General features: G+C 48.1%; 1 protein-coding gene across 9 annotated transcripts in view; it reads left to right on the top strand.

Moving 5' to 3' along the window:
• Positions 1 to 25,495, top strand: part of GLYR1 (glyoxylate reductase 1 homolog) — a 44,300-nt gene that overhangs the window by 13,049 nt on the left and 5,756 nt on the right. For 3 of the 9 annotated variants that reach the window (XM_055099525.2, XM_003815105.5, XM_034939746.3), the window contains exons 4-15: positions 1,450 to 1,588; positions 2,141 to 2,383; positions 10,430 to 10,516; positions 11,401 to 11,457; positions 12,757 to 12,807; positions 12,901 to 12,974; positions 16,661 to 16,760; positions 19,702 to 19,812; positions 20,509 to 20,610; positions 22,243 to 22,405; positions 22,689 to 22,868; positions 23,197 to 23,321. In XM_055099525.2, coding sequence (XP_054955500.1) covers positions 1,450 to 1,588; positions 2,141 to 2,383; positions 10,430 to 10,516; positions 11,401 to 11,457; positions 12,757 to 12,807; positions 12,901 to 12,974; positions 16,661 to 16,760; positions 19,702 to 19,812; positions 20,509 to 20,610; positions 22,243 to 22,405; positions 22,689 to 22,868; positions 23,197 to 23,321 — 1,432 coding nt within the window. The remainder of the gene's footprint in view (positions 1 to 1,449; positions 1,589 to 2,140; positions 2,384 to 10,429; positions 10,517 to 11,400; positions 11,458 to 12,756; positions 12,808 to 12,900; positions 12,975 to 16,660; positions 16,761 to 19,701; positions 19,813 to 20,508; positions 20,611 to 22,242; positions 22,406 to 22,688; positions 22,869 to 23,196; positions 23,322 to 25,495) is intronic. The other 6 variants (XM_055099526.2, XM_003815106.5, XM_055099527.2 and 3 more) reach the window with 3 other exon arrangements.

Raw genomic sequence — 25,495 nt, 5'->3', positions numbered from 1 at the left:
TGAGCCAAGGTCGCCCCATTGCACTCCAGCCTGGGCAACAAGAGTGAAACTCCGTCTCAAAAAAAAAAAGGAATTTGCCTAACTCCTCTAGTTGGAGCTGTGCCAGGGAGACCAGCTTCTGTATCTCCATTCATCGTCTCACTTAGCCATGGTGGCATGCCTGATAGTGGTTCGCTGCCTGACATCTGCAGGCCGATGATCCCAGGTCTGTGTTTTTGCACAGACCCCATTATCACAACTACCAGCAGCACACTCAAAGTCCAGGTAGCTGGTGAAGGGTTAGTAACATTATTTTTATGTGCAAAGGTTAACACTGTTGCTGTTAGTGAATATTCTCTAGCTTTCTATGAAGAAAACAACCTGAAGCTTGTGAGATAGCTGGGTTTCTGTATCCTTAACCTGACCTACTTTTTCTGAAGGTTATGCTGTGAAACCTGTATCAGGCTAAAACATGTAAATTAACTGATACCTTGTCAAGCCTATAAAATTATTTTGTGCTTGGATTCTATAAGCTGCATGCCATTCAGGGAAGCCATAGAAAGCCAGCTGCAGCAGATTTGTTGAGGTTAGTGTGGCAGATCAGATACCCCAGAATTGACAGCTGACTACTTTCACTTTCATGTGTTACACATTGATGGTTGAAATTAAAAAGTACATATTGGAGGTGTATGTTCTTCTACCTTTAATCTCAAGCATCTTGTTTCTATTTTTTTTTTTCGAGACATCATAAAACAGCATGCCATCTTGTTTTTAAATGCCTCCTTTTGTAACTGCTGCCCTTATTCCAAACCATGTGTTCCGTGTTTTGTGTGGTTTAGTAGCCATGGTTACCATCATTTATGAACAAATATAGGCTCAGTGGCTGTGAATATCCATAGGAACCACAAATTTTAGAAGATGTTGCATTTCTTCAGCTCTGTAACATCCCTGACTCTCTGTTGATCAACAGATCATAAATCTGGTTCCCATTGTTGACAGGCAGCAGGCATTTTCCTGCATAGTAATGCTGCTATCATCTATCACGTTTCCAGGTACCCTGATTCCCAGGGATCTGTGTGTGGCCATTTGTGCTGCCTGGTGAGAATGGGAAAGGGTCTCCAGATTTCTTTCTGCCCTGAGCAAGTGGCAGGGTATATGTGGTTGGGCATTGGAGGCTGATAGACGATTGTGGAAATAAATAATCTATAACACAGTGCTTTCACTGGAGGAACTTGATTTGTGGTTGCTGCAGTGGTGGTGATGGTTGTTCTGCTTGACTTGTTTCAAGAAAATATACTTTAGACATAAGACTCTGAGATGGTTGATAGCATGTTTTGAAAAAAATAGCAAGGCCTATTGCAAAGTCCAGTTAAACCAAATGGATATTTACACCGTGCCGTAGTGAGGTTGTTGATACTTTAGGGCGTATGCTATATGGATCACACCCTTTTTGTGTTTGTTTTCTGCTAGTGCCTGGATCAAAGTGGAACAGCTGAAGCCATATCATGCTCATAAAGAGGAAATGATAAAAATTAACAAGGGTAAACGATTCCAGCAAGCGGTAGATGCTGTCGAAGAGTTCCTCAGGAGAGCCAAAGGGAAAGACCAGGTGAGAGACACAATGTTCACTTTCTACCAATGCCAGACTGGTGATTTTTGCATAGCAACTAACAGATTAAATGTCACCCAAACGCAAACCTTTGTTCTTCTGAAATGCCACTGGAGAAAGCTACTTCAGTTCTAAGGTGTCAGCGTTTTGCTTATCAGTTTGAAACTCCATGCAGCTAACCTTTCTGGAGTAGGTTGTTGCTTTTAGGAAAATTGCTTGGACCCAGGAGAAATATCTCAGCATTTGAGTCTAGCACAGGCCATTTCTTCCTTTCATAGCACACAGATTAGGAGCATAGCCTCTGAAATACATATACTGCCTAGATTTAAATCCTTTCTTCTAGTTTTGGGACATAGGGAAAGTGACTTTTGATATATATTTTTTTTAAATCTGCTTCTCCCAATGTCTGGGACGACAGCAGAATCTATTTCTAGGGTCATTGTGAGGAGACCACACAGAGTGCCTGTAGCAGCACATGGCACCTGTAAATGATGGTGGCGATGGCAGCAGCAGCTGTGGTGGTAGTTATCATTATTATTATTAAACTTTCAGACGTCATCCCACAATTCTTCTGATGACAAGAATCGACGTAATTCCAGTGAGGAGAGAAGTAGGCCAAACTCAGGTGATGAGAAGCGCAAACTTAGCCTGTCTGAAGGGAAGGTGAAGAAGAACATGGGAGAAGGAAAGAAGAGGGTGTCTTCAGGCTCTTCAGAGAGAGGCTCCAAATCCCCTCTGAAAAGAGCCCAAGAGCAAAGTCCCCGGAAGCGGGGTCGGCCCCCAAAGGATGAGAAGGTTTGTTTTCTCTCTGCAGCTTCCGGGATTAGTGATGTCCTTTTAGTACAAGGTAGAGTTAAGCTCTACAGTATGCTTATGTAGTATGCTTATCTATACTCTGCTCATGGAGTGGGAGCAGAATTCTGTGCTCAAGAATCCTGCAGGGCAGGTGCGGTGGCTCATGCTTTATCCCAGCAACTCAGGAGGCTGAGGCAGGAAGATGGCTTGAGCCTTGGAGCTCAAAGTTGCATTGAGCCGATTGCACCACTGCATTCTAGCCTGGGTGATGGAGTGAGACCCCGACTCTTATTTAAAAACTTAAAAAATAAAGAATCCCATAGACCAGGTGAGAGACACGGCCTGCATGCAGGTGTAAAGTAGGAGCGCGAGGCAGGAGAGCAGTCCACTTGAGCCGGTGCACAAGGGCTGGCCCTGGGAGGGGCTTAGCAAGAAAGAAGGGAAGGCATTCCAAAGATGGAGGGCACAGCCCATGTGAGGCTCGGTGCTGGTGGAGATACTCTCGAACAGGGAGAGGATAGTGAGGAAAGCTGAGAAAAAGGAAGCTTGTCCCTGGATCATGGAGGGCCTGAAGGTCTACTGAAGCAGCATGGTACTAAAGCGTCTTGGAGTCAGTGGGGGCCCGTGAAGGTGATTGAGCCAGTGGCAGTGTGTGCTTCCCGTGTGTGCACCAGTAGTCACAGAGTGCAGAGGGGAAAGTCTCAGAGCCAATTAGAAGGTAAGTCTAGGCGTGCATTCATAAGGGGGTAATTGCAAATATTGCAAGCAAAGAGGTGAGAGGCACTTCAGAGGAAGAGTTCTTAAGATTCCATAACTGGTTATATAGAGGATGAATGAGAAAAAGGAAAAGAGGATTTCCATCTTCATTCCTGGGAAAGTGGTCATCACTTTCTTAAAAGTAGAGGAGTGGGGATGTAGAGGTGGCTTGTGGAGAAAGAGTACCAGTTCTGTTTGGAATGGCAAGAACTTGAGGCAAGGCCTAGACAGCCTGGGAGCTTGGTGTGACCTCAGGACTAGAAATGTAGATTTGGGAGGTGAATTTGTAAAAGGGTAGTTGAGTCCAGGCAGTGGAATGGGTTTGTTTCAGGAAGAGAGGGAGAAGAGGGAAGCGCGGAGGCCTGCATTGCCACAAGAATGCCGTGCTTGGGGCAGGAAGGAGCGGGAGGAGCTAGCAAGATGAGATAAAGCAGTGACAGTGCCTCTCTCGCCTTCTTGCTGACAAGATTTGGGGCCGGTCTTAGAAGGCCACAGAGAAGAATTTCAAAGTGAAGGGGCCTGTGTCACGAACGCGGTAGGATTGTCAACAGCAGGATAAAGAGAACAGAAGCCAGATGGCTGGCAGCAACAGTTGGGTGATGAGGCCATGATGGAACATTAGACCTTGGATCAAGGCTCAAAAATTCAGACACCAGCGAGCCCAGGCAGGTAATGGAAGCAACTGTAGCTGACTGGACCTAAGAAGCAGTGGCGCGGGTGCCAGGCACCCCAGCTGACCTGCCTTGGTGCTCAGAGCAGCAGCGCTGGCCATGGTCAGGGAGTCTGGGGTGGTCATGCTCTGTCCACAGGGTTCTAGCCAGCTTCTGCCAAATTGTCTGTTTTTTCTCAAGAGAAGCTGGGAAGGCCAGTTGTGGTGTCTCATACCTGCAATCATAGCACTTTGGGAGGCTGAGGCAGGAAGATCACATGAGCCCAGGAGTTCAAGACCAGGCTGAGAAGCATAGTAAGACCCTTTCCCTTAAAAAAAAAAAAGACAAAGTTGGCCAGGTGCAGTGGCTTAAGCCTGTAATCCCAGCATTTTCGGAGGCTGAGGTGAAGAGATTGCTTGAGCTTAGGAGTTGAAGACTAGCTCTACAAAAACTAAAAAATTGGCCAGGCATGGTAGCTCACACCTGTAATCCTAGCACTTTGGGAGGCCAGCTCAGGAGGATCCCCTGAGCCCAGGAGTTCTAGACCAGCCTGGGCAACATAGGGAAACCCCATCTCTATTAAAATTTTTTTTGCTGGGCGCAGTGGCTCACACCTGTAATCCCAGCACTTTGGGAGGCCGAGGCAGGTGGTTCACCTCAGGTCGGGAGTTCGAGACCAGCCTGACCAACATGGAGAAACCCCGTCTCTACTAAAAATACAAAAATTACCCAAGTGTGGTGGCACGCTCCTGTAATTCCAACTACTCGGGAGGCTGAGGCAGGAGAATCACGTGAACCCGGGAGGCAGAGGTTGCAGTGAGCCGAGATTGCGCCACTGCACTCCAGCCTGGGCGACAGAGTGAGACTTCGTCTCAAAGAAAAAAAAAAAATGTAATATAAATGAATTAAAAATTAGCTGGGGTTGGTGGTGTGTGCCTGTAGTCCCCCCTACTCAGAAAGCTGAGATGAGAAGATCACTTGAACCCAGGAGGTGGAGGTTACAGTGAGCCAAGATTATGCCACTGCACTTTAGTCTGGGTGACGCAGAGAGACCCTGTCTCAAAAAAAACAACAAAAAAAGAAACAAAAAGTACTAGTTGGGCATAGTGGTACACACCTGTAGTCCCACCTACTTGGGAAGCTGGGGTGGGAGGATCACTTGAGCCCAGGAGGTCAAGGCTGTAGTGACCTACAGTTCCACCACTGCACTCCAGCCTGGGCAACAGTGTGAGACCCTATCTCAAAAAAAAGAGAGAAGCTGGAAATACAGGTTTTTATGTGAAATATCCCAATTTTAAATGTGCTTAGTTCAAAAATATGTCTTGGGGCCATAGAAACATCTCTGTGGGCTGCCAGTGTGAGGCCTCTGGTGAGAGACAGCCCTTCTCACTGTTAGATGACCTCAGGCTGAGGGAGTGGTGAGAGCAAGGGTGGCAGTGCTGTCCCTGCATACTGTGAGCCCAAGGTTTGGAAAAGCTGCCAGCTGCAGTGCAGAGAGAACTTTATAGGGAACATGATCTAAATTGACCCACAAAAAATGTAATGTGACTTCTGAGTTTATTTCCTGGAATCCAAAAGGAATCTGGGCTGTCAGATTTTATGCTATTTCCCAAATTGATATTGTCTGGTATGTGAAGCCATGCATCTCACCGGTGCCTGTGCCACCCTGGAAAGAAACACCTTCTCGTTGGATGAAGGGAAGTACAAAGGAGAGGTTATGACGAGGGCCTGGAGTTTGAATCACGTATATAGGACCTTAGCAAAGCACCTTTGCCTCAGTTTCCTTGTCTCATCGTTAGGAATTACAACAGTACGTGCCTCATAGGTTCACTGTGTGAGTTAAATGAGTGACATGGACACAGCACTTAGAACAGTGCCTGTGTACAAGGCATTTGATCAGTTCTTAGGTTTGTTTCGCAGACAGTAGCCGTTTGTACAGTGAGAACCCCAGAGGCCACTGCCCAGGCTTACAGGAACTCGTCTCACAAGCTCCCAATAAACTGCAGACAGCCCTTGGGTCTGAATTATTAATTTGGGGAGTAGTGTGGCATACGTTGGAGATACTGCAGGTTCGATTCCAGATCATTGCAGGTCACACAAACGTCTTGGTTTCCCATTGCATGTTAAAGTTAGGTTTATACTGTAGTCTATTAAGTGGCACAATAGCAATATGTCCTTTTAAAATGTACATACCTTTGCCGGGCGCAGTGGCTCACACCTGTAATCCCAGCACTTTGGGAGGCCAAGGCGGGCGGATCATGAGGTCAGGAGATGGAGGACGATCCTGGCTAACACGGTGAAACCCCGTCTCTACTAAAAATACGAAAAATTAGCCGGGCATGGTGGTGGGCGCCTATAGTCCCAGCTACTCAGGAGGCTGAGGTAGGAGAATGGCGTGAACCCGGGAAGAGGAGCTTGAAGTGAGCCGAGATCATGCCACTGCACCCCAGCCTGGGTGACAGAGCGAGACTCCATCTCAAAAAAATATATATATATACATGCCTTAAGTTAAAAATACTTCATTGCTTAAAAAAAAAAAATGCTGACAGAGACACAAAGTGAACACATGCTGTTGGGAAAATGTCCCCCATAGATTTGATTGATAACTGGGTTGCCACAAACCTTCGATTCGTTTTTTGGTTTTTTGGTTTTTTTTTTTTTTTTTTTTTTTTGAGACGGAGTCTCGTTCTGTCGCCCAGGCTGCGGTGCAGTGGCGCAATCTCGGCTCACTGCAAGCTCCGCCTCCTGGGTTAATGCCATTCTCCTGCCTCAGCCTCTGGAGCAGCTGGGACTACAGGTGCCCGCCACCACGCCCGGCTAATTTTTTGTGTTTTTAGTAGAGACAGGGTTTCATCATGTTAGCCAGGATGGTGTCGATCTCCTGACCTCATGATCCACCTGCCTCGGCCTCCCAAAGTGCTGGGATTACAGGCGTGAGCCACCGCGCCCGGCCCGTTTTTTTTGTTTGTTTGTTTGTTTGTTTTTAAGTGCAACACCTACGAAGCACAATAAAACAAAGCATAATAAAACGAGGTGTGTCTGTGCTCCAGGAGCTCTAGCTGCTATTGACCCTTCGAGGTGTCCTTCCTGCCTGTTCTTTGTGCTTGGCCTGGCCCATAGTGAAAGGACGTATGAGCAGGAGAGGACAGAGCTGGCATGTGGTACAGGACAGATAGCCGTTTCAGTTCAGCACCTTCAGACAGGTAGGGAATCGGTGCCTGGGCTTTGGAATTTGGGTGTGTTTTAAATGCGATACATCCTGTAGTCTCAGAGGAGGGTGTTTGTGTGTGTGTTGCTATAGTAATTGTCATTTGGCTGGCGAGCTCCTCTCAGAAACACTGAGCAGTCACATAGGCTGATAACTGGGCAAAGCCCAGCTGAGTGCCATTCCGGGACATAATCTCCTGCCCCGTGAGGATTAATGGAAAAAGCTGACCTTGATGGCGGAGGCAGGCAGGGAAAGACTGGGTTTGCGTCTGGACCTGCATGTAAGAGCTGCACCCCAGCAGCGCCCACCCACCCTCTTTCTGGGGATGAACTCTGGGCACAGCCCACCGGGATCAAAGTAGCGCTGTTAGTTCTGTGACTCTCCCAAAATCCCATACTCACACGAGGAGCAGAAGTTTAGGAGTTGGGGCCCTTCCTTAGTGCCATACTGAGAGCTACAAGCTGCCTCCTCCTTGTTTCCATTGGGTCATTGTGGCCTTAGGTGAGCCCTAGGGCTGCACCACCCAAGACAGCTGTGCTGCCCCAGCCACAACTGGCCATTTAAATTGAAATTAAATGCACATTAAAATGCAGCTTCTCCATCACCCTATTGTGTGAGATGCTCCACAGTGACGCTTGACTGGCGCCTGCTCTATCACACAGTGCAGATGGAGTACATGCCCATCATTGCAGAATATTCTTTTGGGCAGCTCTGGGCTGGGCCTTTTCTTTTCCCCCAAAAACCTCTGCATTCAACAAATGTTTATTGAGTAATTCTCCTATAGGCCAAATGCCTGGAGAGAAAGCAGCATAAAAGTCAGACGAGGCTCCTTCAGTAAGAATTGAACCTGGACTGTATGGCAGCATGGGTTGTAGAGTAGGCCAAACTGGCAGAGTTCTTGCTTTTCTAGGATGTGCTTCTAATATGACAGACCCTGGAGCCAAATTCTGTCAGTCTGCTAGGCACAGTGGCTCACTCCCATAATCCCAGCACTTTGGAAGGCCGAGGTAGGGGGATCACTTGAGGCCAGAAGTTAGAGACCAGTCTGGCCAACATAGCAAGACCCTATAAAAAACAAAAAATTAGAAATTACAGAAAACAAATAATTGCAAATAAATAATCTACAAAAAATAAAAATAAAAAATTAGCTGGGCGTAGTGGCACACACCTGTAGTCCCAGCTACCCAGGAGGCTGAGGTGGGAAGATCACTTGAGCTCAAGTGGTTGAGGCTGCAGTGAGCCATAATTGAGTCACTGCACTCCAGCCTGCGTGACAGCTAGACTGTGCCTCCAAATAAATAAATAAGTTGTGTCTACCACACCAGTGACTGACTCGGTGACCTTAAGCAAGGTTACTTAAGCTCTGTGTGCCTTAGTTTTCTATTCTGTAAAAGAAAATTATAATAGGGCTGGGTGCAGTGGCTCACGCCTGTAATCCCAGCACTTTGGGAGGCCGAGGCGGGCGGATCACGAGGTCAGGAGATCGAGACCATCCTGGCTAACATGGTGAAACCCCGTCTCTACTAAAAATACAAAAAATTAGCTGGGCATGGTGGCCGCGCGCCTGTGGTCCCAGCTACTCAGGAGGCTGAGGCAGGAGAATCGCTGGAACCCAGGAGGCAGAGGTTGCAGTGAGCCAAGATTGTGCCACTGCACTGCAGCCTGGGCTACAGAGCAAGACTCCGTCTCAAAAAAAAAAGAAGATGATAATAATTCTGTTTCATGAAGGGGCGAGAATTACATGAGAATGTATGTATGAAATAGGACTCATAGTAAGCCCTATGAAGGCATTTGTTCTCATTATAATCCACATCAGCATCATGTTCTATGGGCAAACATAAAAAGAGGTCAGGTGAAGCCACTCTGATAAGGTGACATTTCAACAGAGTCCCAAAGCGAGCCTGAGCCAAGGAGATAACTGTCAGAAGAACGTTCCAAGTAGCACAAGGGTGCCAGGGCAGGCACATGCTTGGTGTGTTTGGTGCGGGGGGGAAAAGCCAGCAGGGTGCTAACGAGCTAGAGAGCAGTGACGGGGGAAGAAATAGGACTTGAGGTTGGAGATTGGCATGGGATGGGTGGGAGACGGCAGAACTTGCAAGACCCTCCCTATAGACCATGCTCATAAAGCCCGTAGCTTTACTATGTGAGACTGGAAGCCAGTTTAAGGCAAAGAAGCATCATAATCTGATTGGCCCTTTTGGTAGCTGACTCTGGCTGCTTTGTAGAGACTGGACTGTGAGTGGAAGCAGGGAGATTTATTTTTGCAATTGTCCAGGTGGCCTGAGCTTAGGTATTAGTAGCAGGGATGGTGAGAAGAAGGGGTTGGGCAGATCGCCAACTGTAAAGCCCCATTCATTGCCAGTGGATTAGAGAAGAGAGGGGTAAAGAAGGGCTCTAAAGATATCGGCCTAGTAGAATGGAGCAGGCGTTTTCTAAGACTGAGAAAACCTCAGGAGTAGTTTAGGCAGGGGGTGTCAAGAGGGCCACTGTGGCTGGAAGGGAGTGACTGGGGAAAGGGAGTGCAAGGTAACATCAGAGCAGTCGAGAGGGACCAGACCAGTGTTAAAACTGGAAAGAGGACCCTTTGCCCAGGAAGAAGGTGAGCCGGGCCATCGATGAAGAGGAGCTTCTCATCTCACCATGTCCTCCTGTGTCCGTCTCAGGAGAACTCAGGCTCTTGGGCTCTGGCCACCCTGGAGTTTAATTCTGCCTTTGTCATGATAGCTGTAAAATGTGGGCAGATCTCATCAGCCCCATGTGGTTTTATTCGTTTCTTTGAAATATGGTGGATTCCTTCTGAAGCCACTACTGTTTCTTTTTTTTTTTTTTTTTTTTTTTTTGAGATGGAGTCTTGCTCTGTCTCCAGGCTGGAGTGCGGTGGCGCAGTCTCGGCTCACTGCAACTTTCACCTCCCCGGTTCAAGCGATTCTTCTGCTTCAGCCTCTGGAGTAGCTGGGAGTACAGGTGCAGCTAATTTTTGTATTTTTTTAGTAGAGACGGGGTTTCACCGTGTTGGCCAGGCTGGTCTCGATCTCTTGACCTCATGATCTGCCTGCCTCGGCCTCCCAAAGTGCTGGGATTACAGACATGAGCCACCACGCCCAGCCACCACAACTGTTTCTTAATGTTTGGTATTCACCATAAGGCATTTACTCTGAAACTTTGCAGACAGTACTGCAGATCGTACTTGGGCTTTCTAATTACCTCCATCTTTGTGAAATTTAGACATAAGCACACATTTTATTATTTCCAGAATTGAGAAGAAAGACTCACTTTGTGTTAATGGGAAGAACTGGCTTGTTTCTCCCGAGGGACGGTCATCAGAACAGTGGTTGGGGATTGGCTTGAACTTTCCCTTAGACTGTGGAGCTTGCAAGAGGTTTTGTTGGGGTTTGAATGTAATTTTAAAATGCCCTGCCCCTCCCTCTATAGGATCTCACCATCCCGGAGTCTAGTACCGTGAAGGGGATGATGGCCGGACCGATGGCCGCGTTTAAATGGCAGCCAACCGCAAGCGAGGTAAGGAGCTCTCCTGCCGGCAGGACAAGCTGTGGCTTAGGGCGAGGTTCCTGTGTGATCCTTTTTTTTTTTTTTGTCCCTTTCTTGTGTGTGAGGCTTAATTTATTATTACAAAACAGTACAGAAGTCTATGAAATAAAAAATTAAAAATTTCCCTCTAGGGTGAGCACTGTGAGGCTCGAGGTGACGGATTTTAGTCCTTTGGGATGCCCACTTAGCATTCATTTACATGATTATAGACCTATGTCTAGTTTTTTTTATTTTGGGCAGGGCTCTTTTTCACAAAAGTGGGATGATTCCACAAGTTTTTTTCCCCTAATATTTTATAAACACCCTCTTATTGTCCATAAATACAACTTTTATGTTTAGTTTTATTATCCTTGGTGCAGCTGCACCTGTTGCTGGGCATAATTATGGAAAGCCCATGAAGGTCCACTGTCGTGGCTACTCTGTTTCTGTTAATATGCTCAGTAAGATGAGATCGCCAAGGGCTTGGTACCAGACACAAGTAGGCCAAAACCCTGAAATTCCAGAATAGATGTGACTTAGTTTGCTGGGTTATCTGCTGTGCCTGATAAGTACCGAATTTATAAAGCACAAGTATGCTTGTTAATATTTTCCCACAGGCTCCTTGGAATAATTTGTGTACCAACCTAGCAGAATCATCTATTCTTTTACACTTTAAAGCCAGTTTTCCTCTAGCTGGAATGGGGCTTGTTTATAAAAAGGCTTAGGCCAAAATGGGAAAAGAGTTTCCAGACAATTGTGAAAAAGAGACCAGAATCCAGAGGTGTTGCAGCCAGAGGAGAGTCCAGTTACCAGGGAGAAGGAAGTGACCTTTGGTGGCAGATAACTGGTTTTATTTCACTGTTTTCTGGTTTCAGCCTGTTAAAGATGCAGATCCTCATTTCCATCATTTCCTGCTAAGCCAAACAGAGAAGGTGAGTTGCCTTTGAGGCTCTTGGCCCTTGGTCAGGGACTGGCCAAGGAGTGCTCCTCCACTGGGTCCTGGCCTGGCCATCTGAAAAGTTAGGCTCTGCCGGTGTATTGCCCAGAGCAACTAGCCCAGAAACCCCCATATGGGCCCGCTAATGAGCCAAGCATTGTTAAGATTAAAAGTAAATCCAGGCCGGGCGCGGTGGCTCACACCTGTCATCCCAGTACTTTGGGAGGCTAAGGCAGGTGGATCACGAGGTTAGGGATTCAAGACCAGTCTGACCAACATGGTGAAACCTCATCTCTACTAAAAATACAAAAATTAGCTTGGCGTGGTGGCGCGTGCCTGTAATCCCAGCTACTCAGGAGGCTGAGGCAGGAGAATTGCTTGAACCCGGGAGGCAGAGGTTGCAGTGAGCCAAGATTGCGTCACTGCACTCCAGACTGGGCAACAGCGTAAGACTCTGTCTCAAAAAAGATAAATAAACCCAAAGGCCGGGCATGGTGGCTCATGCCTATAATCCCAGCACTTTGGGAGGCCAAGGCGGGTGGATCACCTGAGGTCAGGAGTTCAAGACCAGCCTGGCCAACATGGTGAAACGCCATCTCTACTGAAAATACAAAAATTAGCTGGGCATGGTGGTGCATTCCTGTAATCCCAGCTACTTGGGAGTCTGAGGCAGTAGAAACGCTTGAACCCAGGAGGTAGAGGTTGCAGCAAGCCGAGATGGTGCCACTGCACTCCAGCCTGGGCGACAGAGCGAGACTCCATCTCAGATAGATAAATAGATAACACAAAAAGAGCATTTAAAACTCAGCCAGCTGTGTAGTTGAGACCGTCACAGTGACCTTTAGAGTTTAGGGCAGAAACCAAACATCATAAGCTGTCAGCACCCCATGAAATTGCATGGCAGACACATCTTCAAGCTCACTCCAAGAGGTAGTCTCCAAGTCCTGCGGATGCAGAGGGAGGTTCTCCCAAGGTCTGCAAGGTTATGGGGTGGGCTGAGCCGTGCTAGGATCTCATGAGAGTTTGTGGCTTTAGAGTTGGATAGATGTGGGTTCCAAGCTTATGACTCTTATTCTCAACACCATGGTCAGCAAAAAGACCTAGTAGAATTGCATGGGGACTTGAATGAGGTAATGTGTATGAACTTTCTAGTGTAAAATTTGGAGTTCACTAAAGTATAAAACAAATATTTGATGTTAACTTCCCGCTTTGGGTCTAACCTTTGAGGGGATTATTATGAAGACTGGTTAAGCCTGCAGTAGCATAAGTAGTCTCTTTCCTCCTCCTTCATTAGCCAGCTGTCTGTTACCAGGCAATCACGAAGAAGTTGAAAATATGTGAAGAGGTATGTAGGCTCCATGCCTCCCCATTTTAATTTTCACCTGGGGCCTTAAACTGCAGGCAGACTGACTTGATGATGTGTGCTTCCTGTCCGTAGGAAACTGGCTCCACCTCCATCCAGGCAGCTGACAGCACAGCCGTGAATGGCAGCATCACACCCACAGACAAAAAGTAGGACCTTTGATGAAAAGGCCTCCAGTGGCTCTGGTTCTGCTGAGGGTGGGGAGAAGGTGACCCCAGGGGGGTTCTTTAAGGGTTGTGTCCCAGCCATTGCTGGCATTGAATGGAAAAGGTGGGGGGATGTTGTAACTCTTATCGATAAAGACAGGAGTCAAAAGCTGTATAAATCTGTGGTCGGGTCTCCCTTGGGCATAAGCTGAGGGATTTTTTTGGCTCCAGAACTCAAGAGCAAGGAGCACTTGGCTCAGTGGTTCTCAGACTTTCCTGTGCCTCACAGTCATCTGGAAGGTGGCTTCTCAGTCAATATGTCCGGGTGGGGCCCAAGAATTTGTATTTTTAACCAGTTCCCAGGTATACTGCTGCTGCTGGTCAGAGCTACGCTGTGAGAACCACTGGCTGAGTAGAATCATGATGAAGCCCCAAAATTGGCCATGGTGGGGCAGGTGGGGGAAGGGAGATGAAAGTGCTTGGGGATCCTCACTGAGCACTTGCTGGCTGTCCTGCACCCTGCCCGGTGTGGGTGGGGCGATCCTGGACATGCTCCCAGACCCAACTTGCACCCAGCCTTGCCTCTGTGCCTGCTCTGTAGGCCTGTCTCCTCCGCAGAGTCTTGTTGGCAAAAAGATACCTTTTCTAGGAAAACACATTCTCTGGAGCAAGTTAGCTAAAGTCAGTTTCCAGTTTGTACCTTTCACATGGTCTTCCCCAGACTAAAAACAGTGCATCTTTTACGTGATATTTTTGTACTGTTTAAATCACTAATGCTACCAGTTATTTTTGGTGAACTTGTCTCTGTAGAGTGGAGGAGATAAGGGCATATTAGGTGCAAACAAAGGGGAGGAGGATTGTGTTAAAAAAAAAAAAATAAAAAAATGATCAGGATGGGGTGAGGACAGAGTCCTGATGTTTTTACCCAACACATTTATTGGCCCATTAGTCAAACTTTTAATAAAAGAGTATGAAGCCAGCATCAAAACCAACCAGTTCTGTTGTTGCCCAACCCACCTTAATCCACATTTCCATTTTGTCTGAGACACAGTGTGAAGGACTCTCAGTTGCCATGTTAAAAATCCAGAACCTTGACTTGGGCATGGTGGCTCATGGCTGTTATCCCAGCACTTTGGGAGGCCAAGGTGGGCGGATTACCTGAGGTCAGGAGTTCAAGACCAGCCTGGCCAACATGGTGAAACCCTGTCTCTACAAAAATTAGCCAGGCATGATGGTGGGTGCCTTTAATCCCAGCTACTTGGGAGGCTGAGGTGGGAGAATCGCTTGAACCCGGGAGGTGGAGGTTGCAGTGAGCCAAGATCACACCACTGCACTCCAGCCTGGGCAACAGAACGAGACTGTGTCTCAAAAAAATCCAGAAGCTTTATCCCAGGTCTACTGGACTTCCTAGAACACCAAGAAAGGAAAGGGAATTCGCCTGTCATGATTTAGAATCATGGGGGAATATTGTACTACCCAAATAATGAGTGACAAAAAGGTACCTCCTTGTTTTTAAGCCACAACTTGAAGCAGTTAGCAAGGAGGTCTATTTTGGTGAGAAAGTTGGTGGGTTCCATTTTCAACATGTGATTCAAATTACTTAATACAGGCTGGGTCAGGGAGAATGTGAGCAGCTGATATTCCAGCTGAGATTAGGGGTCCATTTGTAGAGATGGTTCCAGAAGACCAAAACTATGGAAAGAATGACAGGGTCAAAGTGGAGGAGCTGCAGGGGACATCCAGCAGTCAGAGAAATTCTGAATTGAAAACATGGCCAAGCGCAGTAGCTCATCCTTGTAATCCCCACACTTTGAGAGACCAAAGCAGAAGGATCCCTTGAGGCCAGGAGTTCATGACCAGCCTAGGAAATACAGCAAGACCCCGTCTCTACAAAAAAATTTTAAAACTTAGCCGGGCATGGTGGCATGCACCTATAGTCCTAGCTGCTCAGGTGGACTGAGGTGGAAGGATCACTTGAGCCCAGGAGTTTGAGGCTGCAGTGAGCTATGATCACCCCCCTGCACTCCAGCCTGGGAGACAGCATAATGCTTTCTCTAAAAAAAGAAAAGAGGCTGGGTGCAGTGGCTCACGCCCATAATCCTAACACTTTGGGAGGCTGAGGTGAGAGGATTGCTTGATACCAAAAGTTCGAGACCAGCCTAGCCAACATAGCAAGACCCCCCCCATCTCTCTTTTTAAATAAATAAATAAATAAAAATTAAAAACTATAAAAACAAGAACATGATATGATCAGAAATGAGGAAAGGCATTCTTTTGCACCATTGTCACTTGCAAAGAGAGGTGAAGAAGTACAAGAATCAAGAAAAGACACTTTGGCAAGCTAAAAGTCATCCTTAAAAGCATGTTGAAATAGCAGCAGTGGCATCCAGCCCCCAGCTCTCAGGGTTGCAGGGAGGAGCAGGCGGAGTATGTGAATGTGTGTGGAGGAGACTGGCCAGTGAGTGCTTCTGTCACAAGGATTGGGAAGGACCTGTGGAAGGAAGGGCTGGGGGAGCAGTGAGAGGTTTGGGGGAAGGCAGGCATGGGGAGAAGGATTTGTGGACTGGGAAAGATTGGGTTCCAAGCTCAGGTGAAGGACTTAGCTTTGGAGAGGAGAGGCAAGGCCCATTCTGTTGATAACGGGAAGACGGGAAAGGTAGGGTGTGGGTAGAGAATTGAAATTGGGAAAGAGAGGTGAAAATTGCCGTCCCGGTTCATGCAGTCAAGGAAGTTGCCTGGCTCTAAACACAGTGCTTCAGTGACTTGTGGTGGATTCTGTTGGGCTTTAAAGTAGTATCCAGGGCCGGGTGCAGTGGTTCACACCTGCAACCCCAGCACTTTGGGAGGCTGAGGTGGGCGGATCCCTTAAGCCCAGGAGTCCAAGACCAGCCTGGGTAACATGGCAAAAGCCCATCTCCACAAAAAATTAGGTGTGCTGACAGATGCCTGTAGTCTCAGCTACCCAGGAGGCTGAGGGGGAAGGATTACTTGAGCCCAGGAGGTCGAAGCTGCAGTGAGCCATGATTGCACCACTACACTGCAGCCTGGGCAACAGAACAAGACACTATCTCAAAAAATAAGTAAAGTGTGAGGCCGGGCATGGTGGCTCACGCCTGTAATCCCAGCACTTTGGGAGGCTGAGACGGGCAGATCACGAGGTCAGGAGTTTGAGACCAGCCTGGCCAACATGGTGAAACCCTGTCTCTACTAAAAATACAAAAATTAGCTGGGCATGGTGGCGTGCGCCTGTAATCCCAGCTACTCGGAAAGCTGAGGCAGGAGAATCGCTCGAACCCAGGAGGCAGAGGTTGCAGTGAGCTGAGTTCGCGCCATTGCACTCCAGCCTGGAACACAGCAAGACTGTCTCAAAAAAAAAAAAAAAAGGGCAGCAAGGGGACTTTGCCCTGGGAGACTGGCCCTGAACCATACACATCATACTTTTTTCTGTGACAGTCAGGGGTTTCAAAATGCCTGTTTACATCCTGGGACAGCTTTAGACCATGGCATAAGAAAAGACCCATGTGCGTGACGCCCCTGGCTCTGCAGGTAGATTGGCACACTGCTGTTTCTGGCGGTCTGAATTCCCCTACCCCAAGCTGTATAAGGGTGCGAGCCTTGTGCTGCATGGAATCATCATCACCGTGACCCTCCCGTTCCACCCTGAACTCATCAGTCTCTCTCTGTTTCAGGATAGGATTTTTGGGCCTTGGTCTCATGGGAAGTGGAATCGTCTCCAACTTGCTAAAAATGGGTCACACAGTGACTGTCTGGAACCGCACTGCAGAGAAAGTAAGCATTCAGGGGTGGTGCCTGTTGGATCGGCAGAGTCTGGGGTAACCCTAAGAGTGGACATCTCCCCCTGTTGTCTCAGCGTTCTGCGTGCAATAGAATAGAAGCCAAGCTTTTAGTCCAGGCAGGTAGAGATGTAGATGCCTAAACTTAGGATGTTATTATAAAACCTAAACATTTGCCTGGCGCGGTGGCTGACTCTGTAATCCCAGCACTTTGGGAGGCTGAGGCAGGCGGATCATGAGGTCAGGAGATCGAGACCATCCTGGCTAACACGGTGAAACCCCGTCTCTACTAAAAATACAAAAAATTAGCCGGGCGTGGTGGCGGACACCTGTAGTCCCAGCTGCTCCAGAGGCTGAGGCAGGAGAATGGCGTGAACCCGGGAGGCAGAGCTTGCAGTGAGCCGAGATCGCGCCACTGCGCTCCAGCCTGGGCAACAGAGCAAGACTCCGTCTCAAAAAAAAAAAATACAAAATACAAAAATTAGCTGGGTATGGTGGCGTTCACCTGTAGTCTCAGTTACTCAGGAGGCTGAGGCAGGAGAATAACTTGAATGTGGGAGGCAGAGGTTGCAGTGAGCTGAGATCGTGTCACTGCACTCCAGCCTGGCAACAGAAGAAGACTCCGTCTCAAAAAAAAAAAAAATGGCACAATCTCGGCTCACTGCAACCTCCGCCTCCCAGGTTCAAGTGATTCTCCTGCCTCAGACTCCCAAGTAGCTGGGATTACAGGCGTGCGCCACCACACCTGGCTAATGTTTTGTATTTTTAGTAGAGAAGGGGTTTCACCATGTTAGCCAGGCTGGTCTCGAACTTCTGACCTCAGGTGATCCACCCGCCTTGGCCTCCCAAAATACTGGGATTACGGGTGTGAGCCACTGTGCCTGGCCCAGAAGTAATTTTTTAAAAGAAAGCCAGAAGAAAATAAATACTAACATAGATCTTTGTAAATCTAGAACTAATAAAAATCACACAAGAAGATCAGTTGATTTTTTTTGATAATACTCCCCAACAACAAAAAAATAAAATTCAAAGGAATACCAACTAGAAGTACTTGTAGCAAATACGTAAGAAGGGTAATATGTTGATTTTATTAAACATAGTTTGATAATTAAGACAAAAAAATTAGTAGGGTGCTAATTAATAATTTTAGATGTAAGAATAGGCTCACACCTATAATCCTAGCACCTTGGGAGGCTGACGGAAGAGGATTGCTTGAGTCCAGGAATTTGAGACCGGCCTGGACAACATGAGACTCCATCTCTACAAAAAATAAAATATTAGCCGAGTGAGGTGGCACCTGCCTACTATAGTCCCAGCTACTTGGGAGGCTGAGGCCAGAAGATCTCTTGGGCCCAGGAGGTAGAGGCTGCAGTGAGCTGTGATCATACCACTGCATTCCCACCTAGGCAGCAGCAAGACCCTGTCTCAGAAAAGAAAAAGGACAAAAAAATTGCTCACAAAAGAGGAAACAAAGGCATAAAAAATATTCAGTAATCAGGAGTAATTAAAATATATCAAACAAGGCCGGGTGCGGTGGCTCATGCCTGTAATCCCAGCACTTTGGGAGGCAGAGACTGGGGGATAACGAGGTCAGGAGATCGAGACCACGGTGAAACCCCGTCTCTACTAAAAATACGAAAAATTAGCCGGGCACAGTGGTGGGCGCCTGTAGTCCCAGCTACTCTGGAGGCTGGGGCAGGAGAATGGCGTGAACCTGGGAGGCAGAGCTTGCAGTGAGCTGAGATCGTGCCACTGCACTCCATCCTGGGCGACAGCGAGACTCTGTCTCAAAAAATCAAACAGTTGCCTTTTTTGACTGGTTAAATGATCAGGTAGGAAGAATTTTACATGTATTTATGGGCACTTATTTGTAGTTTTTAAATTACATACTTGGTACTGGCATAATAGGAGAGCTTGCTGGTGATCTTTATGAAGTGACATAGTGTCATTGGGAAGTCATCTGTCTACATTTGTTGAGAGCCTTAAAACTTTTAGAACCTGTTTTATTCTATTTGTGGAGACCTGAATTTAAAACATAGAGAAGTTTTGTACGTAAAGATGTTTGGTGATGTCATTTTACAATTGAAAGTGGGCTAAGTGTCAAACTACAGGTCAGCCATTAGGTAAATCACAGTATATCTCTCAGTGAAGTTTTCCATAGTCAACCACTATAAACCATAATTATGCCAGAATTATGAAAGACAACAATATAGATAAATGTGAATCATAAACAACATTAAAAGTCTGATAGAAAATAGTAGGCCCATCCAGCCTGGGCAACATGGTGAAACCCTGTCTCTACAGAAAAAAAAAAAAAATCACACATGGGGCATGCACCTATAGTCCCAGCTATTCAGGAGGCTGAGGCAGGAGGATCACTTGAGTCCAGGAGGTTGAGGCTGCAGTGAGCCATAATTGCACCACTGTGCTCCAGCCTGGGTGACAGAGCAAAACCTTGTCTCAAAAAAAAAAAGCCAAAATGGTAGTGTTTTTAGGCACTTCCAGAAGTCTTACTAACCTGACAACAGTGTTGAGAAACAACCCAAAAACGAATGGCCACCAGGCGGAAGGCTTCCAACCACATCCCCACGTTCCCAGCAGAGTGTTGATAGCTCAGGGCCACAGCCAGGACAGCACAGCGGGGGCTGGGGAGAGGTACTGTTGATACCCCATTCTTGAAACAGCATACCTTCAGCAGACACTTGTGAAGCAGTTCATCATCCTAGGCACTCGTCATGCAAAAACTGAAGATGGCCAGTAAAAGGCCCCGTGCACTTCCCCAAAAGTTGGGCTCCTATCTCCATGACCCAGGCTCCCGGCCTCAGCCTCCTGCCTTGGTAGTCCAGCCAGGAGGCCTGGTCAGCAATTCTCTGGCCTGGCTGGCATGTTTGTTGTGCACTGCCTGCAGCTCACGTTAGGATCTGTGACTTTTGCAGTGTGATTTGTTCATCCAGGAGGGGGCCCGTCTGGGAAGAACCCCCGCTGAAGTCGTCTCAACCTGCGACATCACTTTCGCCTGCGTGTCGGATCCCAAGGCGGCCAAGGACGTAAGGACCCCCTCCCTCCCCTCAGCAACTCCGGGTCACAGCCAGGATTGCTGGCTGGCCTCTTCCCCTCCTCCCCTGCACACCAAGTGAGTGTCCACATGTGGGGGGCTGAATTTCCCATCAGGGGCCATCTCCCATTGTGAAGGGTGTTTGCATTAATTGAATACAGACTTCCTTTAATTCAGATCAAAGAATGAACACTACTAGGGCCCTTGAAGTCTGTGCTGAAATGTGTCTTGAACAGGCTTCATGTGTTCTTGTTGAACTAGAAGCTTTGGAACTGAATGTGCCTTTGGTCCAGGTGCCAAGCTTCTATGTTTAGCTGTCACTGTATTTGTATATTTTAGAAGTTCAAGTGCGGTAGTCATCTTATTAAACTGGTGACTAGCCTAATCCAAGTAAATCCAAAGAAGTCCCCAAAGTAAATGCTGAGGTTCATTCTTTTAAATGGGGTTTGTTTGTTTTTTTTAAATAAAAAGAAATGCACACACTCACATAGATTCTTTTTAAAGATAAATGGGAGCATGCAGGAAGTACTTTTCTATCCCTTGCTTATTTCATTGTTCTTCCCTTTTCAGCTTGATAGAAATCAGGAAATGAGCCAAAACAGCAGCAGGATTCTGATCTGAGGTCTGTAGGGCTCCTGAGCATCTGCCCGGGAGCCTGGGCTATTGCTTCTCCCTTGTGTCCCCACAGCTGGTGCTGGGCCCCAGTGGTGTGCTGCAAGGGATCCGCCCTGGGAAGTGCTACGTGGACATGTCAACAGTGGACGCTGACACCGTCACTGAGCTGGCCCAGGTAGCAGCCTTCCTTGGGCTGGCTCTCCAGCATCTTTTCTATCAGAGCCCAAGACCCAGGCTTACAAGAGTGGGCAGTTAAGTTACTCTAGAGCCAAAGCCAGAGAGGGAAGAGGAGAGGCGAGTAGCCTTGGGACTAGCCTATCCCGTGCTCCACCTTCAAACCGCAGCTAGTCTGAACAGCCATGGGCAGTCGCTGCATGGCTGGGATGGGCATCAAGTCCTGGAGCTGCCACTTATGATGAGAAGCAACCCAGGCCGCCCGCCTGGCATTGGGGTTTGAGCAGCTGTCTGCATTTGACACTGGCAAAGCATCCCTCCTCCCCGAGCATCTGGCCCAAATAAGGGAGTGGGGACTTTGGGACCCACATATGTTCTGAGGGGAGGGCAGCATCCACAGGGGAGGTGTGTGTTCAGCCGAGCCATTGACATGGTCGCATCTGGTTCTAGTTGTTGGTCTCTAAGAAATTCCAGTCCGGGCGCGGTGGCTCACGCCTGTAATCCCAGCTCTTTGGGAGGCCGAGGCGGGCGGATCACGAGGTCAGGAGATTGAGACCATCCTACCTAACATGGTGAAACCCCATCTCTACCAAAAATACGAAAAAATTAGCCAGGCGTGGCTGGGCGCAGTGGCTCAAGCCTGTAATCCCAGCACTTTGGGAGGCCGAGGTGGGCGGATCACGAGGTCAGGAGATTGAGACCATCCTGGCTAACATGGTGAGACCCCATCTCTACTAAAAATACAAAAAAATTAGCCGGATGCGGTGGCGGGCACCTGTAGTCCCAGCTACTTGGGAGGCTGAGGCAGGAGAGCGGCATGAACCCAGGAGGCGGAGCTTGCAGTGAGCTGAGATCGTGCCACTGCACTTCAGCCTGGGCAACAGAGCAAGACTCCGTCTCAAAAAAAAAAAATAATTAGCCAGGCATGGTGGCGGGTGCCTGTAGTCCCAGCTACTAAGGAGGCTGATGCAGGAGAATGGCATGAACCCGGGAGGCAGAGCTTGCAGTGAGCTGAGACTGCGCCACTGCACTCCAGCCTGGGCAACAGAGCAAGACTCTGTCTCAAAAAAACAAAACAAAAAAATTCCGGCCAGGCGTGGTGGCTCACTCCTGTAATCCAAGCACTTTGGGAGGCCGAGGCGGGCGGATCACGAGGTCAGGAGATCAAGACCATCCTGGCTAATATGGTGAAACCTGTCTCTACTAAAAATACAAAAAATTAGCCGGGCGTGGTGGTGGACGCCTGTAGTCCCAGTTACTTGGCAGGCTGAGGCAGGAGAATGGCATGAACCCGCAAGGCGGAGCTTGCAGTGATCTGAGATCGCTCCACTGCACTCCAGCCTGGGCAACAGTGAGACTCCACCTCAAAAAAAAAAAAAAAAAAATTCCAAGTCAGTTGGGTTCCTGTGTGGAGACCCCAGCGTCTCATCACTGCTGTGATTCAGCCTGTGTGACCTGCACATGGTTAGCTCCTGAGTTTAGGTGTCAGCTAAAGGACCTTGGTATGGGTGGCCGTCCCCTCCAGCTCTGGAAGGTGATGAGCAGCCGTGGCCACTCAGCAACACTCCTTGAGTCCTGCCCAGAGAGCGCTGGGAGAGGGGAGGCCTCCAGAAGCTGTGACTTTTCTTTCCAGGTGATTGTGTCCAGGGGGGGGCGCTTTCTGGAAGCCCCCGTCTCAGGGAATCAGCAGCTGTCTAATGACGGGATGTTGGTGATCTTAGCGGCTGGAGACAGGGGCTTATATGAGGACTGCAGCAGCTGCTTCCAGGCGATGGGGAAGACCTCCTTCTTCCTAGGTAACACGCCTGCACCTGTCAGGCCTGGAGCCTGGGGCCACATCTCCTCTGTTTCACACTGATGACAGCGTCAGTCCCACACGGCCTTTCTGCCGGGGACCCTGGGGAAGGTTTCCTTTCACCTGCATAGTCAGTGCGTGGAAGGAGGAAGAGCCAGTCTGTCGGGGGCAGGTGAAGGGGGCCTCCCCTGGAGAGAGGTGGGTCTGAGCAGAGGTGAGGGTGGACAGAGAAGCCCTGTCTGTGGCATTCTTGGGCTGTGACCGTGAGTCTTTACCCTGGGCAGGTGAAGTGGGCAATGCAGCCAAGATGATGCTGATCGTGAACATGGTCCAAGGGAGCTTCATGGCCACTATTGCCGAGGGGCTGACCCTGGCCCAGGTGACAGGCCAGTCCCAGCAGACACTCTTGGACATCCTCAATCAGGGACAGTTGGCCAGCATCTTCCTGGACCAGAAGTGCCAAAGTGAGTTGTTTTTGGCCCCTCTTCTTGCATTTGGTGTTTGATTAGAGCAGGGTACTAGGTCAGGGATTTAGTGAGCGTGAAAGGTGCCCCTCCCCAGTCAGTCCCTGACCCTGGCCAGAGGAGGTTCAGAAACACAGTGGGCGGAATTTGGGGATATAGGCTGGGAGCTCCAGCCCTCAGGTGTCTAAGGGTGAGTGAGGAGCCAAGAGGCCTAGGCTATGTGGAACTGAGCCCTGAGTATGTTTTAGGTACTGACACCTGGTGGACCGTAGGTAGTTTTTAGTTTCAGGTCCTTGGCTTTTGTCTGATACTGGCTTTTTCTCCTCAGATATCCTGCAAGGAAACTTTAAGCCTGATTTCTACCTGAAATACATTCAGAAGGATCTCCGCTTAGCCATTGCGCTGGGTGATGCGGTCAACCATCCAACTCCCATGGCAGCTGCAGCAAATGAGGTAGGGTAGATGTGGCCCAAGCCCCAAGGCCCTTCAGTTTCTTTTTCTTTCTTTTTTTTTTTTTTTTTGACGGAGTCTCGCTCTGTCTGTCACCCAGGCTAGAGTGCACTGGTGCGATCTCGGCTCAATGCAACCTCCGCCTCCTGGTTTCAAGCAATTCTCCTGCCTCAGCCTCCTGAGTAGTTGGGATTATAGGTGCCCACCACCATGCCTAGCTAATTTTTGTATTTTTAGCAGAGACGGGGTTTCTCCATGTTGTTCAGGCTGGTCTCGAACTCCTGACCTCAGGTGATCCACCCGCCTCTGCCTCCCAGAGTGCTGGGATTACAGGCATGAGCTACCACGCCCAGCTATTCAGTGTCTTTTTCTTTTTCTTTTTCTTTTATTTTGAGACAGAGTCTTGCTCTGTCGCCTCAGGCTCTCGCCACCATGCCCGGCTAATTTTTTTTTTTTTTTTTTTTTTTTTTAGTAGAGACAGGGTTTCACCATGTTAGCCAGGATGGTCTCGATCTCCTGACCTCGTGATCTGCCCGCCTCGGCCTCCCAAAGTGCTGGGATTACAGGTGTGAGCCACTACACCTGGCCAAGTTTCTTTTTCTTTTATCGTTTCCTTCCCTCTACTTAGTTTAGCTTTTCTTTGTTCTTTTTCTTTTTTTTGAGACAGAATCTCACTCTGTCGCCCAGGCTGGAGTGCAGTGATGTGAGCTCAGCTCACTGCAGCCTCTACCTCCTAGGTTCAATAGATTTTTGTGCCTCGGCCTCCCAAGTAGCTGGGATTACAGGTGTGCCCCAACCTGCCCGGCTAATTTTTGTATTTTTGGTAGAGATGGGGTTTTGCCATGTTGGCTAGGCTGTTCTCCAACTCCTGACCTCAGGAGAGCCACCTGCCTCAGCCTCTCAAAGTGCTGGGATTACAGGTGTGAGCCACTGCGTCTGGCCTCTTTGTTCTTTTTCAAACCCTTTAAAGTGGAATCTTAAATCATTTATTTTAAACCTGCTTTCTTTATAACATGAGTATATAAATCTTTAAATGTCCGCTAAGCCATGTTAATTTGTTTTCTGATTTCTTCTTTGACCCATGAATTACTTAAAAGTTTATCTAGTGTTTGGGTCTTCCTAGATATCTAATGATTATTGATTTTTAACTTACTGCTCTATGATCAAAGAACATGCCCTGCCCTGTATTGGTTTTTTTTTTGTTTTTTTGTTTTTTGTTTTTTTGGTTTTTTTGGAGACAGAGTTTTGCTCTTTCGCCCAGGCTGGAGTGCAGTGTCGCGATCTCGGCTCACCGCAACCTCTGCCTCCCAAGTTCAAGCGATTCTCATGCCTCAGCCTCTTGAGTAGCTGGGATTACAGGCACACACCACCATACACAACTGATTTTTGTATTTTTAGTAGAGATGAGGTTTCACCATGTTGGCCAGGCTGGGCTTGAACTGCTGACCTCAGGTGATCCGTCCACCTCAGCCTCCCAAAGTGCTGGGATGACAGGCATGAACCACCACAACCAGCTGCCTGTATGATTTTTTTTTTTTTTTTTTTTTTTTGAGACGGAGTTTCGCTCTGTCGCCCAAGCTGGATTACAGTGGCACGATCTCGGCTCACTGCAAGCTTCGTCTCCCAGGTTCACTCCATTCTCCTGCCTCACCCTCCTGAGTAGCTGGGACTGCAGGCACCTGCCACCATGCCTGGCTAATTTTTTGTATTTTTAGTAAAGACGGGGTTCCACTGTGTTAGCCAGGATGGTCTCATTCTCCTGACCAAGATGTTGAAACCCCTATCTCTACTAAAAATACAAAAAATTAGCTGGGCATGGTGGCAGGCACCTTTAATCTCAGCTACTCAGGAGGCTGAGGCAGAGAATTGCTTGAACCTGGGAGGCGGGAGGTTGCAGTGAGCCTAGATCGCACCACTGCACTCCAGCCTGGGCAACAGAGTGAGACTCCGTCGCAAAAAAAAAAAAAAAAAAAAAAAAAAGAAAGCTGCTACAGCCTTCTCAGGCTTATTGTTTTCATGGTATGTATATTTTTCCATCCATTTCCTCTCTTATTTATGTCTAAATTATGGCTTTGATAGACAGTATGTAATTGGGGTTTGGATTTTTATCCATTTTGACGGTATCTGCCTTTTAATTAGCATGTCTATTAGCATTTTTCAAATGATGTTTTAAGCAC

Source organism: Pan paniscus, chromosome 18 (assembly GCF_029289425.2).
Source record: "Pan paniscus chromosome 18, NHGRI_mPanPan1-v2.0_pri, whole genome shotgun sequence".
In the NCBI taxonomy this organism is placed as follows: Eukaryota; Metazoa; Chordata; class Mammalia; order Primates; family Hominidae; genus Pan; species Pan paniscus.
This window is presented reverse-complemented; position numbering and strand designations above follow the sequence as displayed.